At 41.0% G+C, this 14,042-nt stretch overlaps 1 protein-coding gene across 3 annotated transcripts; it reads right to left on the bottom strand.

The window, feature by feature from the left end:
- Nucleotides 1-9,000: 9,000 nt before the first annotated feature.
- On the bottom strand, nucleotides 9,001-14,042 carry LOC147148313 (uncharacterized). 3 transcript variants are annotated; one of them, XM_086028749.1, is made up of 3 exons: nucleotides 13,938-14,042; nucleotides 12,148-12,381; nucleotides 9,001-9,498 (listed from the first exon to the last, which is right to left on the bottom strand). In XM_086028749.1, exons 1-3 carry the CDS (start codon nucleotides 13,953-13,955, stop codon nucleotides 9,370-9,372), a joined length of 381 nt encoding a protein of 126 aa, XP_085884875.1. In that variant the 5' UTR covers nucleotides 13,956-14,042; the 3' UTR covers nucleotides 9,001-9,369. The 3 variants fall into 3 exon arrangements, with proteins under 3 accessions (XP_085884875.1, XP_085884876.1, XP_085884877.1); XM_086028750.1 differs by having other exon boundaries at nucleotides 12,164-12,381; XM_086028751.1 differs by having other exon boundaries at nucleotides 12,193-12,381.

Raw genomic sequence — 14,042 nt, 5'->3', positions numbered from 1 at the left:
TTCCTTAAAATTACAATTTTTTTAAAAAATATGAAATGAACATTTTATGTATAAAAACAATTACATGGATAACAGATGAATAAGAATACAATAAAATGTAAATATCCAGTTCAAAACTACCATTGAAAAAATCTGGTAGTAAGTACAACCACTTTTCAAGGAATGTACACTAACTAATTGGAGGGAGGGGTCAGCCAATTGTCCATTAAATTAAAGTCATTCTTTTCGCGGCCAAAAAATGATCAGTTCTGTACAAAAGTAGTTAGATATAAAAAAAAGCTTGAAACTGGAGAGTTTTCATGTTTATCCAAACTTAACTTGCTGGTGCTTCATGACAGGGGGCAATAATGGCAAGCAGCTGGTTGCTCTCGAGCCATGTTGTGAGTGTGCTTCCTTTTTTTTACCTCCATTAAAGAAAAAAACTATTCTGCACCAAAGCTAGCATGTTTGTGTACTCGTACTACATGAGAACTCGCTCCGTTAAACAACGGCCATAGATATGAATCGATATATCCATGCAAGCCTTTGACGGGCAAATCGCCCCTGCCAACATGGCCGCCACGTAGGCACGTCTATGAGCCTGCTCTAGTCTGCTGTATACCAGTGCCAACAGTGCACAGACTTAAATATGAATGAACTAAAAATTGGCCCTTGCGGCTGAAGGCAGAGGGCAGCCATCTTATGTTGCCACTGTTACTGACAACTTCTATGATTTTTGAAAACATTGCTATCAGTGTGTTTTATGCTAGGACCCCTGTGTAGAGCCTCTCAAAGAATGAACGTCATTGTTTGCATCGACCATTCAAAGCATATTATCTCAGTATCGTGACTTACAGAGAGGTTAGGTTTACGTTTCGCAGCGAATTCTGTCCCCTTTCCTTTCTTCGTTGATGGATCGGACAACATGACGCAGACGAACCTTTGAGTAGCACTCAGAGATATATGTACCTTTATAAGAGAACATTTATGATTGCATTTTTACCGATGAAATGCGCATATAGACCTTCTCCCAGACATATTGGTCCCCCCGTACGCCACACACTGTTTCATTTTCACCGTAGAGAGAGAAAATAACGTGAGAACGCAGCATGAAAATCAGTTCTGTTCAAAGTTAGGCAAGCATAGCGAGTGGCAGCGTAAAATGGCCGCAAGTGGCTTCACTTCTCACTACGGCGAGTAAGCGGCATTGTTCGTCCATTCATATATAAATCTGTTGCAGCAGCGGCACAATGTGGAAATGCGTGTCACAATCTCTGCCTGTTGATTGCACCACAGCGCCCTTTACTGACGCTTTGGGCAAATTGCAGCCAATTCTGGAACTAACAGACTCGGACAGCTACTGTACAAAGGGGTGTTTTCAAGTCGACCGGACACCATTTTCTGTCCTTTAAATCTGCAGTCCGATGGTTCCGGGTCTATAAAATCGAGGTTCTGCTGTACATTGCAAAGTAGTGTGATGTACAATGTTGTTTAACCATGCTTCTCTAGCGGTGCTGTAAATATAGAAGTACTTGCGGGTAAAGAAGTAGCACTACTTCAGTTACATTAACCTTTCTTCATATTTCATATTTTAGTGTAGCATCCGAGGTGAAGGGCAACTCTCGTCACACAAAAGCCCGCAGGTCCATAGAACCTCTGCGGACAAATAAAATCATAATTTAATTGTTCTCTCTCCCTTCTTTCCTTCCCTTGTGTGTTTTCTCTCTCTTTCTCTGCAGAAAGTAAAAAAAAAAAAGGATGTTTGTTACCTCAACTTTGACCACGGTTGTGACAGTAACTTTGGCAAGTGTACAGTGACAATGGATCAAAGTAACTCTGACCAGATACACACTCACAGACACGCACACATACACACATGCAAGCAGGTATACATACACCCTCCTCCTCTGTATCAGTCTGTGATTGGCCTGTTCTGGTGTCCTGTCCAGCAGCCTGACCAATGAGCTTGAAGGCGCTCACTCCCTGACCCCTCCCACATCAGTCTCATGTACAAGGACAAACTACTTTTAAAGACCGATTCCCTCTCCATGCCTCCATCCTTCCTTTATATCGCCCCGCCTCTTTGTTTGCATCAGCATGGAAGATGGACAGGAGTTGTGACCCTGTACAAGCCACCCCCCCCCCCCCCCCCCCCAAAAAAAAACCCCGTTCATCCATGCACCCATCTGTCTGTCCGCCCTCCTTGCCATCTTTTACCCTGACAGACAAATGTCTTAGCACTACTCCAGTTCTGAAAGTGGCATGGTGGACTCTCTCTAGCTAGAATGATAATAATATTAATGAAAAATAAATGATTTTTATTTAGATGAACTTTGCCTGTCTGAGTAATTTTTTTTTTTGTATATCGTGGTCACGTCTTGAGGATAAAACTAGCCGGTGTGAAATGTGAAAGCAATTGCATGGAAGCTTGGAGTGACCCAGATTACAGTAACTAAACTGAGGCGACATGAATGCAACGAAGACCTGCACCAGCAGCTCTATGATGTTCTCAGGGGTAAACGATATGTTAAACTTAATACCTAGATGATAACGGGTGATGTGTCATTCTAGTAGGTAACGATGAGGATAAAATGTCATGTGCATGAAAGGACAATTATTGGTAGCGTTGTCCCGATCACGTTTTTTTCAGGTCCGAGTCCGAGTCTTTTGATTTTGAGATCTGTGATCTGCCATTACCCCAATCCGATGCCGATTCGAGTCCCGATCCGATACGTTGGCAATTCATTAAGAAAAAAAAAGTGTGCATCCGATTTTTCTGAATATAGAAATATACATACATCGTGTATATGTTATGTTGTTGTATATATATTTATATTTTATGAACCATTCCACCTTTCTTTTTGTAATACTCAAAATAAACTCAGTTTGATATGTTTTCCCTTTTTTTTTTTCAAGCACAAAATTTGATGATACAAAAAGTATTGAACAACTCAATGTGCATTGCTTCATCTCAGAACTTGTTTTATCATGTCAGTTTTTTGTACTGAAACTCTTAGTGGGTTTTAGCCATGATATTTACACTAATTGAATGGTAACTTTAAACACAATGCATATCAATGTGCTGCACGCTTTATAAAAATGTATTTTCATGTTATTGCCTGGGTGTGCAAATAACACCAATTTGGTTGAATGGACCATATAAGCATTGCCATAGAATGAGGGATTTCTCTGTTTGACACATTAGATTTAAAGAGACATTTGGGTGAGCTTAACATTGGCACTTAAATAATAAGTTTGCATTAGGGATGTTCCGATCAGGTTTTATGACACCGATACCGATCACGCATGAGTGAGATCGGCCGATATCGATACCGATTCCGATCACATGGAATATCTATATATTTTTCCATTTATTTATGGTGACTGCGCTGTGACAGTAACGTATCATGCATAACAAGCTGCAGCATGCATGCCATACGCCGTCTGCTCGCCTTGACTTTATTCAATGCAGTGAGCCTCTAAACTCACCATAGTCTCCCAATTGCTTGCTCTTCAAATGTTGGATTAAGTTGTTTGTGTTGAAACCTTTGGCCATGCTCCCCTCCGCGAGGTAACTTTTCATGGCATATACAGTATTACAAGATGCAAACTCCACACAGCAGACCATGCTACGTTCAGTCGTGTAGAGGTGATCATGAGCCTGCGTCTTCATGTCGCGGGGTTGCCTCCCAAGCAGTAGCGCGCGTTGTCCGACACCGCTTGCAGCCGCGAGAGTGAAGCGGCGTCAGAGTGAGGTAAGACCTCATTGAACACCGGGGGTGTCTTGAACGTGCGCATCCGAGGAGAGGTTAATCCTTTTGATATGTTGAAGTGGTCATTAGTAAGGATGTCCACATACATTTTGGTGCCAATTGATCACTGTTTTTGGACGTTATAAGCAATGAAAGTACAATGATTTCCGATGGAGGGTTTGGAATCGGTTCCTCCAGTGACACCGACCGAACAGGATAGAACGGTAGGGGGCGCTGCCATTCTCCTCATTAACAAGAGGCGTTATTCATAAATGTTATCAAATTTATTGATCAAATAGAAAATGACAACTCTTTTCATTTTCCTGACCAAAAAAATTGTAAAACGAAGTTTTTCGTCAAAACATGGCCATCAATGGTAAACAATACATTTACATCGTTATTTAAAGACCCGTGCAGGCTAAAATGAATTGCCCTCGCAGCTCCGTATGTTGGATACGACTTCTATCATCTATAAACGGCGCTATTGATTTATGACCTCGTTAAATGCAACCGTGTGGGTAACTAGCTTGCTTGTCACTAAATAATTTACAGTCGTCAAACTTCTATTTTAAGTTACGTCCTTCGGACGTGTCTCAATCGCTAACCTGTCGGCCGCGCTTCTCAGCTGTCTCAACTCTGACGTTTTTTGCGAGGAGACTGGCTTCTTTTAGGAGTATCCTTTTGGCTTGCCTCTCGCTTCAAACAATCTATGAAGACAAAACTCGCCGCCCTGTCTGTTTCACTCGCTGCTCTCCGCAGCGGAGGAGAGTGACATGTCTGGTGGGTGTGTGGGGCACACAAACTACATCGCGCCGGGGAAAAAAATCACACAACTGTGTTATATAAAACTAAGACACTACTGTTCTATTTGGCAATATATTTGCACATTTGGTTTATTTCATAGCTTTGTGACCTTTTAAATGTTCAGAAAAATAATAAAAACGATCTTTCTCACCCGATACCGGATCAGTTGAAAATGACGTGATCGGCCCCGATTTCCAATCAGATGATTGGATCGGGACAGCCCGAATTATTGGCAACTGGCGGCCCACGGGCCGCACTTGGAATGGTCCTTGATTAATTTTTGAAAATAAAAACGTTCGCTGTCGCTCAGCCATTGCAAGATGTAATACCAGCGTTAACCACAGGACGGCAGACATCGCTCACCTGCGCCTCCAGCTGGAATTGTGACGAAGAGCGTGTCATGGCCGTCACATGGTGAATTCACAGCGGTGACAGTACCTTTAAAAGACATGAGGATTTAGTAAGTTTATGTCCTCCAAAAACATGATGAAAAAAAGGCGGAAAAAAATCAATGTATTTGTATATAATTAAAGGGGAAGTCAACACAAACATCCATCCATCCATTATCTGTACCGCTTCTCCTCACAAGGGTCGCAGGGCGTGCTGGAGCCTATCCCAGCTGTCTTTTGGGCAGTAGGCGGGGGACACCCTGAACTGGTTGCCAGCCAATCGCAGGGCACACAGAGACAAACATCCGCACTCACAATCACACCTAGGGGCAATTTAGAGAGTCCAATCAACTTACCATGCATGTTTTTGGAATGTGGGAGGAAACCGGAGTGCCCGGAGAAAACCCACGCAGGCACGGGGAGAACATGCAAACTCCACACAGGGAGGCCGGAGCCGGGATCGAACCCACGACCTCTGAACTGTGAGGCGGACGTGCTAACCAGTCGACCACCGTGCCGCCCGTCAACACAAACATTTTTTTTTAAATAAAAAAATATGTTCCATGCAGGCCCACTAATTCAAACAAGGCATTCTGATTAATATTGTGTTTGTGGAATATGAGGTAAGCAGCAAAATCCACCCATTTTTGTCTGTCTTAGGGGGCGGCCATTTTGTCACTTCTGTTGACTGAAAATTACATCAGTTGCTCAGGGCTCAGGTAACGATCAATCACAGCTCACTTGTTTTCTAAATCTGAGCCATGATTGATCGTCAGCAGAGCCCTGAGCATCTGTGATGTCGTTTTCAGTTGACAGAAGTGACAAAATGGCCGCCCCCTGAGATGGCTAAAACCAGGTGGATTTTGCTGCTTAACTCATATACCACAAACGCAATGTTAATCAGAATGCCGTGTTTAGACTAGTGGAAGCGCATTGAACATATTCTTGAAAGTAAAATGTTTAGGTTGACTTTGACTTCTTTAGTGTTAGTAATATAATACCCCTAGATACTGTTCTCCTGTTGGATGGAGATACACATTGAAGGTTGGTCAAAGTTAGGTTGAAGCGTACAATTCGATTGAATTTACTGCACGTCTTTTGCATTCTGCACTGTTTGTGCCATTACAACGATGGCACATGTTATAATGACGATTTGACTTTAACAAAATATCTTACTATCTTTTTAACATAATAATGTACTGTAAGTAATAAAACAGTACTCTGGTTTTCTCACAGATTTCAAAAACATGCATGGTAGGTTAATTGAACGCACTAAAACTGTCCCTACGTGTTAAGGGGAAAAAAATGACGCTTGAGTCTTTAGTTTTCTTCATCCTGTGTTCCCTGGTCAAACTATTAACGAACTTAGTCAACTTTACAGATGAACTCTCTCCACATACAGCTTTTTTGTGTTTTTCTGTGTCGTGTCCATATGAGCATTGAGATCCCCAACCGGTACCTTTATTAAACGTTGAAATGTGTACGTGTGAGCTTGCACACTGTTACCACGTTCGTGTGTCATCACAGTCACTCTTGATCCTTTATTCCCACAGAAAGTGTACACTGTACAAGTTGTCTATCCGAATGGATCCCAAATTCGAACCCTTCTGATGGAATGTTTCCAAAAATGTACCATACATTTCCCATACATTTTCCACCATAATTACTATATAACTCTGACAACTTTTATCATATGGAATGCGTTTACCATACTTTGCTATCGTCAAAGTGTTTCTGGTGTGCCATCATCTTATACCGTGTCATACTTAATTGTGATGTTGAACAAGTTTGTTTTGTATGGGTCACCAATTATCAGTTGCGGCTGTTTTCAGTGAGCGTGAGCCCAAAGTATCAACTTCACTTGAAGCTTCTTTTTCTACAACGTGACTGCTCGCTCACGTTCAGCAACACTCACCCACACACGTCACAAGGAGGGCACACGTCATCGTGCATGTGCGCAACCACGCTCTGTTACTTTTTCAGCTTTGAGCCATGAAACATTCAAAAGCGAGCTTGACTCCCAAATGTGCGCACCCAACACACACACATGTCTGTTTTCCTGTGTCTAAAAGTACAGGTAAGCTGTCTGCAGTATTTCGTCATTCTGGCCCTTGTGATCCATTTTCCATTTAGGGGAATTTTCTTTTGCAATTCACACATTATTTGCGATGGTAAAGAAAAGTATTGGAGTTCATGTAAACAAAATGAAAAGTTTAAAAGGTTTCTTCAGCTTTTTTATTGTTGTTATATGTATGACGCTTCCAGCAAATATTTTTTCCCATTTAGATTTTGCCAAATTTTTAAAGGGGGAAGTCAACGCAAACATTTTTTTTTTTCAAGAATATGTACTACACAAGCCCACTAGTTGAAACAGGGCATTCTGATAAATATTGCGTTTGTGGAATAAGTGTTAATCCACTCGTTTTTAGCCATCTCCGGGGGTGGCCATTTTGTCTTCTGCTAACTGAAAATGACATCACAACTGCTCACAACGACCAATCACGGCTCAGATTCAGAAAACAGGTCAGCCCTGATTGGTCGTTGTGAGCAGTTGTGAGTGATGTCATTTTCAGTCGACAGAGGACAAAATGGCTACCCCCAGAGATGGCTAAAAACGAGTGGATTAACACTTATTCCACAAACGCAATATTTATCAGAATGCCGTTTTTCAACTAGTGGGCCTGATGGGAGCATATTCTTGAAAAAGTATGTTTGGGTTGACTTCCGCTTTATGCATCATGCATTTGTGTGATGAGCAGCACTACTGAGTACATGTGTTGCGCCCATGTAAAATAAATAGGAAATATTCACTGCCTATTTAAACAGCCTAATCTGATGTTGTCATTGACTCTAGTTTTGAGCTCCCATTACCGCCTGGTGCTGACAATCATGTGCCAGGGGTGGTCGTCGACGAGCCCTCAAGAAGAGGTTCCTCCTCATCCTTTCAGCCTTTAGGAATCTTGTGCTGTCTTCTACAGATTGAGCCTCTGAGCTCATAAGGCTACCAAGAGGCCGAAAAGTGCCGTTCTCTTGTGGCTGTGAACAGTATGTGTCTTCCACATGTTACTGATGCTAACGCTGCTTGCTTTTGGCTCACAAGACTCAAATCATTCAGTCCACCCGTCGAGAGTCAAGTGCAACAGCAGAACACGTCGTTTAGCATAGCCAGTAAAGACTCAGTATATTTTATCTGAGTGCATTGCGGTAGCATGTCAAAGGAAATTCCTCTGTCCACATTAGTGATTACTAGGGATGCTCCGATCGATCGGGCACCGATAATGATCGGCCGATTTTCGTGAAAAATGATGTGATCGGCATATTCGATCAAAGCCTTTTATTGCCGATCAAAGAATCCGATCACCCGCAGCTCATGCGGTGTGCTGTGTGTGGTTTGCGTCTTGTAATACATGCCATGAAAAGGTTCCTCACGGGGGGAGCATGGCCACAAGTTTCAACACAGCCAACTTAATCCGACATTTTCTATTTGTACCCTGCAATTGACTGGCGACTAGGCCCCAAAGTCACATCCCTCAACAGGATATAGGGTTAAAATAATAACAATAATAATAATAATAATAATAATAATAAAGACCTCTGTATTGTGAGACAAAACAGTGAGCTTCTGAAATGTAGCTGCTCGACTGAAATTAAAGACTGATTCCAGGTAGTGACTAGGCTGCATCACTTAAAGACTCAGCAACACACAAAGGTGTGTGTTACTTTTGGCTCACATTTGATAAAACCAGTCTATTTCTGTACTTTCTCTCTCTCTCTCTCTCTCTTTTTAATGTTTTTATATTAATACTTTACCATACAGTAGTATTTTCCGTTATTACCATCCATCCATCCATTATCTATACCGCTATATATATCTAAAAAAAACGTGTTATTTTAGGGGGTTCGGCAGCAGATTACTGACATTTCAATTAGTTTCAATTGAAAATATTGATTTAATATAAGCAGATTGCGTTACACGCTTGGCCACGAAACAAACTCGTGAGTCAAGATGTGTGAAATCTAATCCAATGGTCATATTTTTATACACAAACAGGAAAAAAATGCGACACTGACTGCAGTTGATTTGTCAATCAATGTTCTTTATTTAACACACACTTTTTTTTTTAAACACAATCAACACTACATCCAAAACAGCAAATGATTGCCATTTCATTAGCTTATAAATTCACCCTAAAACCAGCAGATCCATTTATGTTTCGAACACAAGTGCATCTGATCGGATGATGGTTTGCAAACAAAACAAGGTCATTATTATTAATGTTACCACATCACTGGCATGCTTGGTACCGTAAGGGAAGTTGATTTCAAATTGGCTGTACTTGAACAGTTTACCATGCTGTCGGCGCATGGACATTTTCATAAAGTCTTTTTGGGACGATAGTCAATAGGATTTAAAAAAAAAAGGTTTCTGCTGAGGGGTCATGCGGTCATCTAGGGCCCTTGTGGATCAGCAGGCACGTTTTACATTGCGCTTGTGTCTGATACAGCTCGGGATACATTTCCTCTCCGACTTGGCGCCGCAGGAGACCGGTGTCGGGGCTGCACATGTCTGTTTCCTGTAATGAAAGAGAAACCGGACACAAAGGCTGAGAAATGAGAGAAGCAAGTGTGATTGAATGTTTGTTGTGGTGACACGATACTGTTCAATTATTTACTGCACACTCCCTTGGCCTCAACCCAAAACACACATATACAGTATACTTTATGTACAAAGTAGGTGTGATCACAGTCAAGTTTGGTGAAGCCTGAACCAACAAAACTAGGTTGTTTATTGCATATAGAGAAAGGTCATAATGCATTTAGGCTTGTGTGACTTCCACTCAGAATGTATTATAGTTGTTCCAATTTAAATTCCTTATAGGCAATTGGTATCTGTTGTTTGTTTTTTGCTATTAGATCATTACTTGGAACTAAATAGAGTGACTGCTACAAGAAAGTGTCGTTGCTCATTGTCTTTCTGTAACGCTTAGTCACCACTGGCTATCTGTACGGTTGGGACATGATAAGGCAATACCACCAATTCTACCACTTTCATTTTCCTTTTAACTGATGCCCCATTTGTAAGGAACATGCATTTGTGGGATGAACAGCACAATTGAGTATGTTCACCGCCTTTATTTTACAATTGCTTGAGGGATTGGATGATAGAAGTCTCAGGAGCAAGGACAACAGGTGTGACAATTTCCAATTTAGAAATGTATTCTTAAATTTGCTGTGGGATGGCGTTCCATTCCTCACCTAGGAAATGTCGCAAGTCAGCCAACAGGGTTGTGTGGGTCGCTCTAGCATGGAGCCCAACACTTGGCATGATGAGTCTTACGGACCCCATATGACCACTTAACAGGGCCCCTTGTTTACCACAAGCTCAATACAAGATTCCGTTTTGTCTGGCATAGCCAGTGGAGTGAAACTCATTTTGGTGCATAGCCCACATTCATCCCAGTTTGATTTCATATGGGCTAGACCAGTATATTCATGGCTTAACAAGCTTCTAAAAAAATAAAAAAGACAATCCCAAGGTTTTCCAGTTTTTCGGGATGTAAATAATTACAAATACATGTGTAAAATATTCTTTAAAAAATGAGTTCAATTTCAACAATATTATGAACCATTGTTTTCATGGAGGTGTACCAGGGGCGGAGCCATGGGTGGGCCTGGGTGTGTACAGATTGACGGACTGCCCACCCATGAGATTCATGAAAAAAAAAAAAAAAAAAAAAAAAAAGTTTTTTGTATTTTATTATGAAATTATTTTTGAATTTGTGTTTCGTTGTGTTTTTTTGTTGTATAGAATATTAAGAATGGCATAATTGTTGTTGTCTAAGGCTGATCTGAACTTCATATTATTCAGTTTGTCATTTTATTTGAATATACGATGTGTCGGGACAGGAGGATTGTGCTCAGTGACGGAAATATTCAGGCCCACCCATTAGCCACGTTCTAGCTCCGCCCCTGAGGTGTGTAGGGATGTAGTGGATCGACATACTGTATGTACCTTTTACAAAACAAGGTGTGATCTATCAATCGTTTAAAATAATTTACATACACTTCCACATCCATCTGGAAATCTTAAAAACCTCAACTTACTCACTACAACATACAAACATGAATGGGAACTTTTCTGAATGAGGGCGCAGTTGTCCCTCTGTACTGCAGAAGCGGGAACTCCATCACTGACGGAAGGTCTGTCAGTCCGTCACTGATGTGACAGTTGTTTGCCACCCGCCAAAAGAGAGAACGTTGAAGAAGAAGACGAAGGCATGCATTTAAAAACAGGAGCAGGGGTGCGAGCAACTTGCATTGGATTCTACCCTTGGCCACAATGCGATGCGGGTAGTAAATCATATTCAACTTTAAATGAAAACTGTGGGGCATTTTAGAGTTGAAACAGCGACAGGCAACTACCAGCATGCTCCCGCTGTACTTAACAGTTCAATAGCTTAAGTTATATAAGTATGTGAGGCTTTCTAAAGCTCTTTGGGCAGTTTGATGTAGATACAGTGATACATAGTGCACTCCATTTACCATTTTAATCAAATTGGATTTTTCATCTGTTGGACTATGACGTGTTTTTTATTTGTTTTTGTTTGTTTTTTGACAGACTGCTGGACGGGTTCAATTTACTGACAGAAGTAATGACGGAAGCGCGGTTAGAATAACATGACGAATGATTACAGTTTGGTTCGGCTTGAAGTAATGATGAACTGGTGATGACGGACGGGTGACCAGGCCACTGACAAATTCAAACAAAAAACTGTAAATTACTTGAGTTTCTCTTGACAGAGCTGACGCATCTTTTAGCCTACGCAAGTCCATCAATATCAAGCATCAAAGGCTGAGAAACCGCCAATTTCAATATTTCTTTTAAAATGTGGTAAATAATCATCAGTGCGCCCTCCATTGGTCAAAACGAGCAACAACAGTCACTCTTATCGACAAATTACAGTTAATGTGTTTTATCCCTACGGGCCAGATTGGATCCCCCGAATGGCCAGTTCTGGCCTGGGCTGTATATTTGACACACCTGGAATGGGCAGTGAAGATGTGGCACATTTTACAAGCATGCATCAGTTGTGCTGCTCATACCATGAATAAGTTATACCCCATTCAGTTACTTACAGCACATATTTTTATGTACCATAGATGTATTTTAAATCATAAGGGCTGTAACATTATTGTTACCATTCCAAATTAATTTCACTCACTTGTAGTGTTCCTAACCTGGCAGCAGCAGCCTCTCTTTTCCTGACCTGTTTCATCAGCTTCAGCATGTGACAGATCTGTCGCAGTGTCATGTTTGGAGCATGGCGAGGCAGGCGTGGTCGGGGAGCAAAGCGAGGACCCCGGTAAGTCAAGAGTGACAGATAGTTGTTCCGAACGGGTCCCTTGCCAAACATTTGCAGAGGCTGAACGCTGCTGTGCGCATAGCAAGATGCACACTGTCGGCAAAGAAGGAAAGAACAATGGGTTAAAGGGGCCATTTTTCTCAAAATTGTCATTTTTACATCATCCAATACATTTTTGATGCTGCATCGCATGCATCAAAAAAAAAAAAAAAAAATGTGCTCCTTGCACATAAAGCCTGTGTTCATAAATGAATAAAATAAGACAAACTTACAAATGACACTTTTGTTATAATCATCAACATTTTTGTTCACCCTAGTTTAAGAACATATGACTCATCCCCAACAATATAAACTCATTGAGGTTATATTTACATAGTATTTTATTTACTTAAAAACAAATCACCTGACTCATAATTATCAGTGGTGGGCCATCAGGGGCCAGCGAGGTCTTCTCTCATGGTCTTAACATGATCAGAAGCAGTCACATTTACAACCTCAACTCTGATATTTGTTCCATGAAATTGTCTTAATTCATTCCCAACAGTCTTTTCTCTTAATTTCGTAGCATTTCTCTTCGTGCCACTGCCTGTGTGGATGTTACATTTAATTATCCAATCAGATTTCAGCCTGACTGTACTGTCATGTCAGTTGAACACGCCCAGGGCCTTCAGGACAAGTAGTTCTGCTCAAACCAACTCTAAGTCCAATATTAGTAAATTGGTCTATATCTGAGCCCTGAGCAGTTGTGATGTCATTCGACAGAAGTGACAAAATGGCCGCCCCTTGAGATGGCTAAAAACGGGTGTATTTTGCTGCTTAACTCATATTCCACAAACGCAATATTAACCAGTGAGTGCCATGTTTCAACTAGTGGGCCTGCTTGGAAAATATTCGTGAAAAAAATATGTTTGGATTGATTTCTTCTTTGAGTAATCTGCACCCATGAATTCATGTAATAATCAGCATATCTCATGATGTATTTAAAAAATGTTTTACATTTTAGTCATCTTTTTAGATAAATACTCATTATGAACTATGGGGCACAACTGCAGGTTTAGGCATAGTATTGATAATTGTGATGTGATCGTGGCGCTATCAAGAGGTGTTTGAAGTCCCGACTGAAGGATCAGGTACCAAATGTACAGCCTGCCACTGATGATTGTAAATTAATAAGTGAGTAAATTGGAACCACAAAAGAAAACATACAGTATTGCCAAACAAATGTGGTATAAAATCCACACTGAGAATTAATGATCTTTGTTTAAATGTTCATATTGTGGTAACTTAGTAAACCACTCCAAAAGCAAGTTACATAAAATGTATATCAAATGCACTAATATGGCCCTCCCTTTTGTGTGGATACTGTCAATGCCACTAGACTTAATCACCTGCTTCAATGGAAACCTAACCCGCCGCTCTTTTACAGGACTAACACTTGATCATGTTGCCCACTAACAATTGCTTAAACATTCATACAGGACAATTACATACGCGGCAAAGCTGTGTGAGAAAACAGTCCAAGGTTACATTTGACTGCAAAAGATCAAACAACTTGTTTTGATTATTACAAAAACTAAACAGAAAAAAAGATAACATCCTGATCGTATATATATGTATGTATATTGACACATATATGCACGCCTACTTACATGGACGACAGTAGTCATGATGATAGGTTAAGGCTTGAGTAAATAAAATACCGTCATCAGTTTGGGACGGCTGCCTTATAGACGCACGCAAACGCAGGAGAGAAG

The sequence above is a fragment of the Filicampus tigris genome, chromosome 4 (assembly GCF_054856515.1).
Source record: "Filicampus tigris isolate MCC_2025a chromosome 4, RoL_Ftig_1.0, whole genome shotgun sequence".
NCBI classification, from domain to species: Eukaryota; Metazoa; Chordata; class Actinopteri; order Syngnathiformes; family Syngnathidae; genus Filicampus; species Filicampus tigris.
The sequence above is the reverse complement of the archived record's forward strand: the minus strand, read 5'-3'. Positions and strand labels throughout refer to the sequence as shown.

What these genes read in the sequence shown, in the direction of transcription:
- LOC147148313 (XM_086028749.1), bottom strand. An exon ending in CCAGGTTAGGAACACTACAA is followed by an intron (nt 9,499 to 12,147) that starts GTGAGTGAAATT and finishes CTTTCATTACAG; the next exon opens with GAAACAGACATGTGCAGCCC.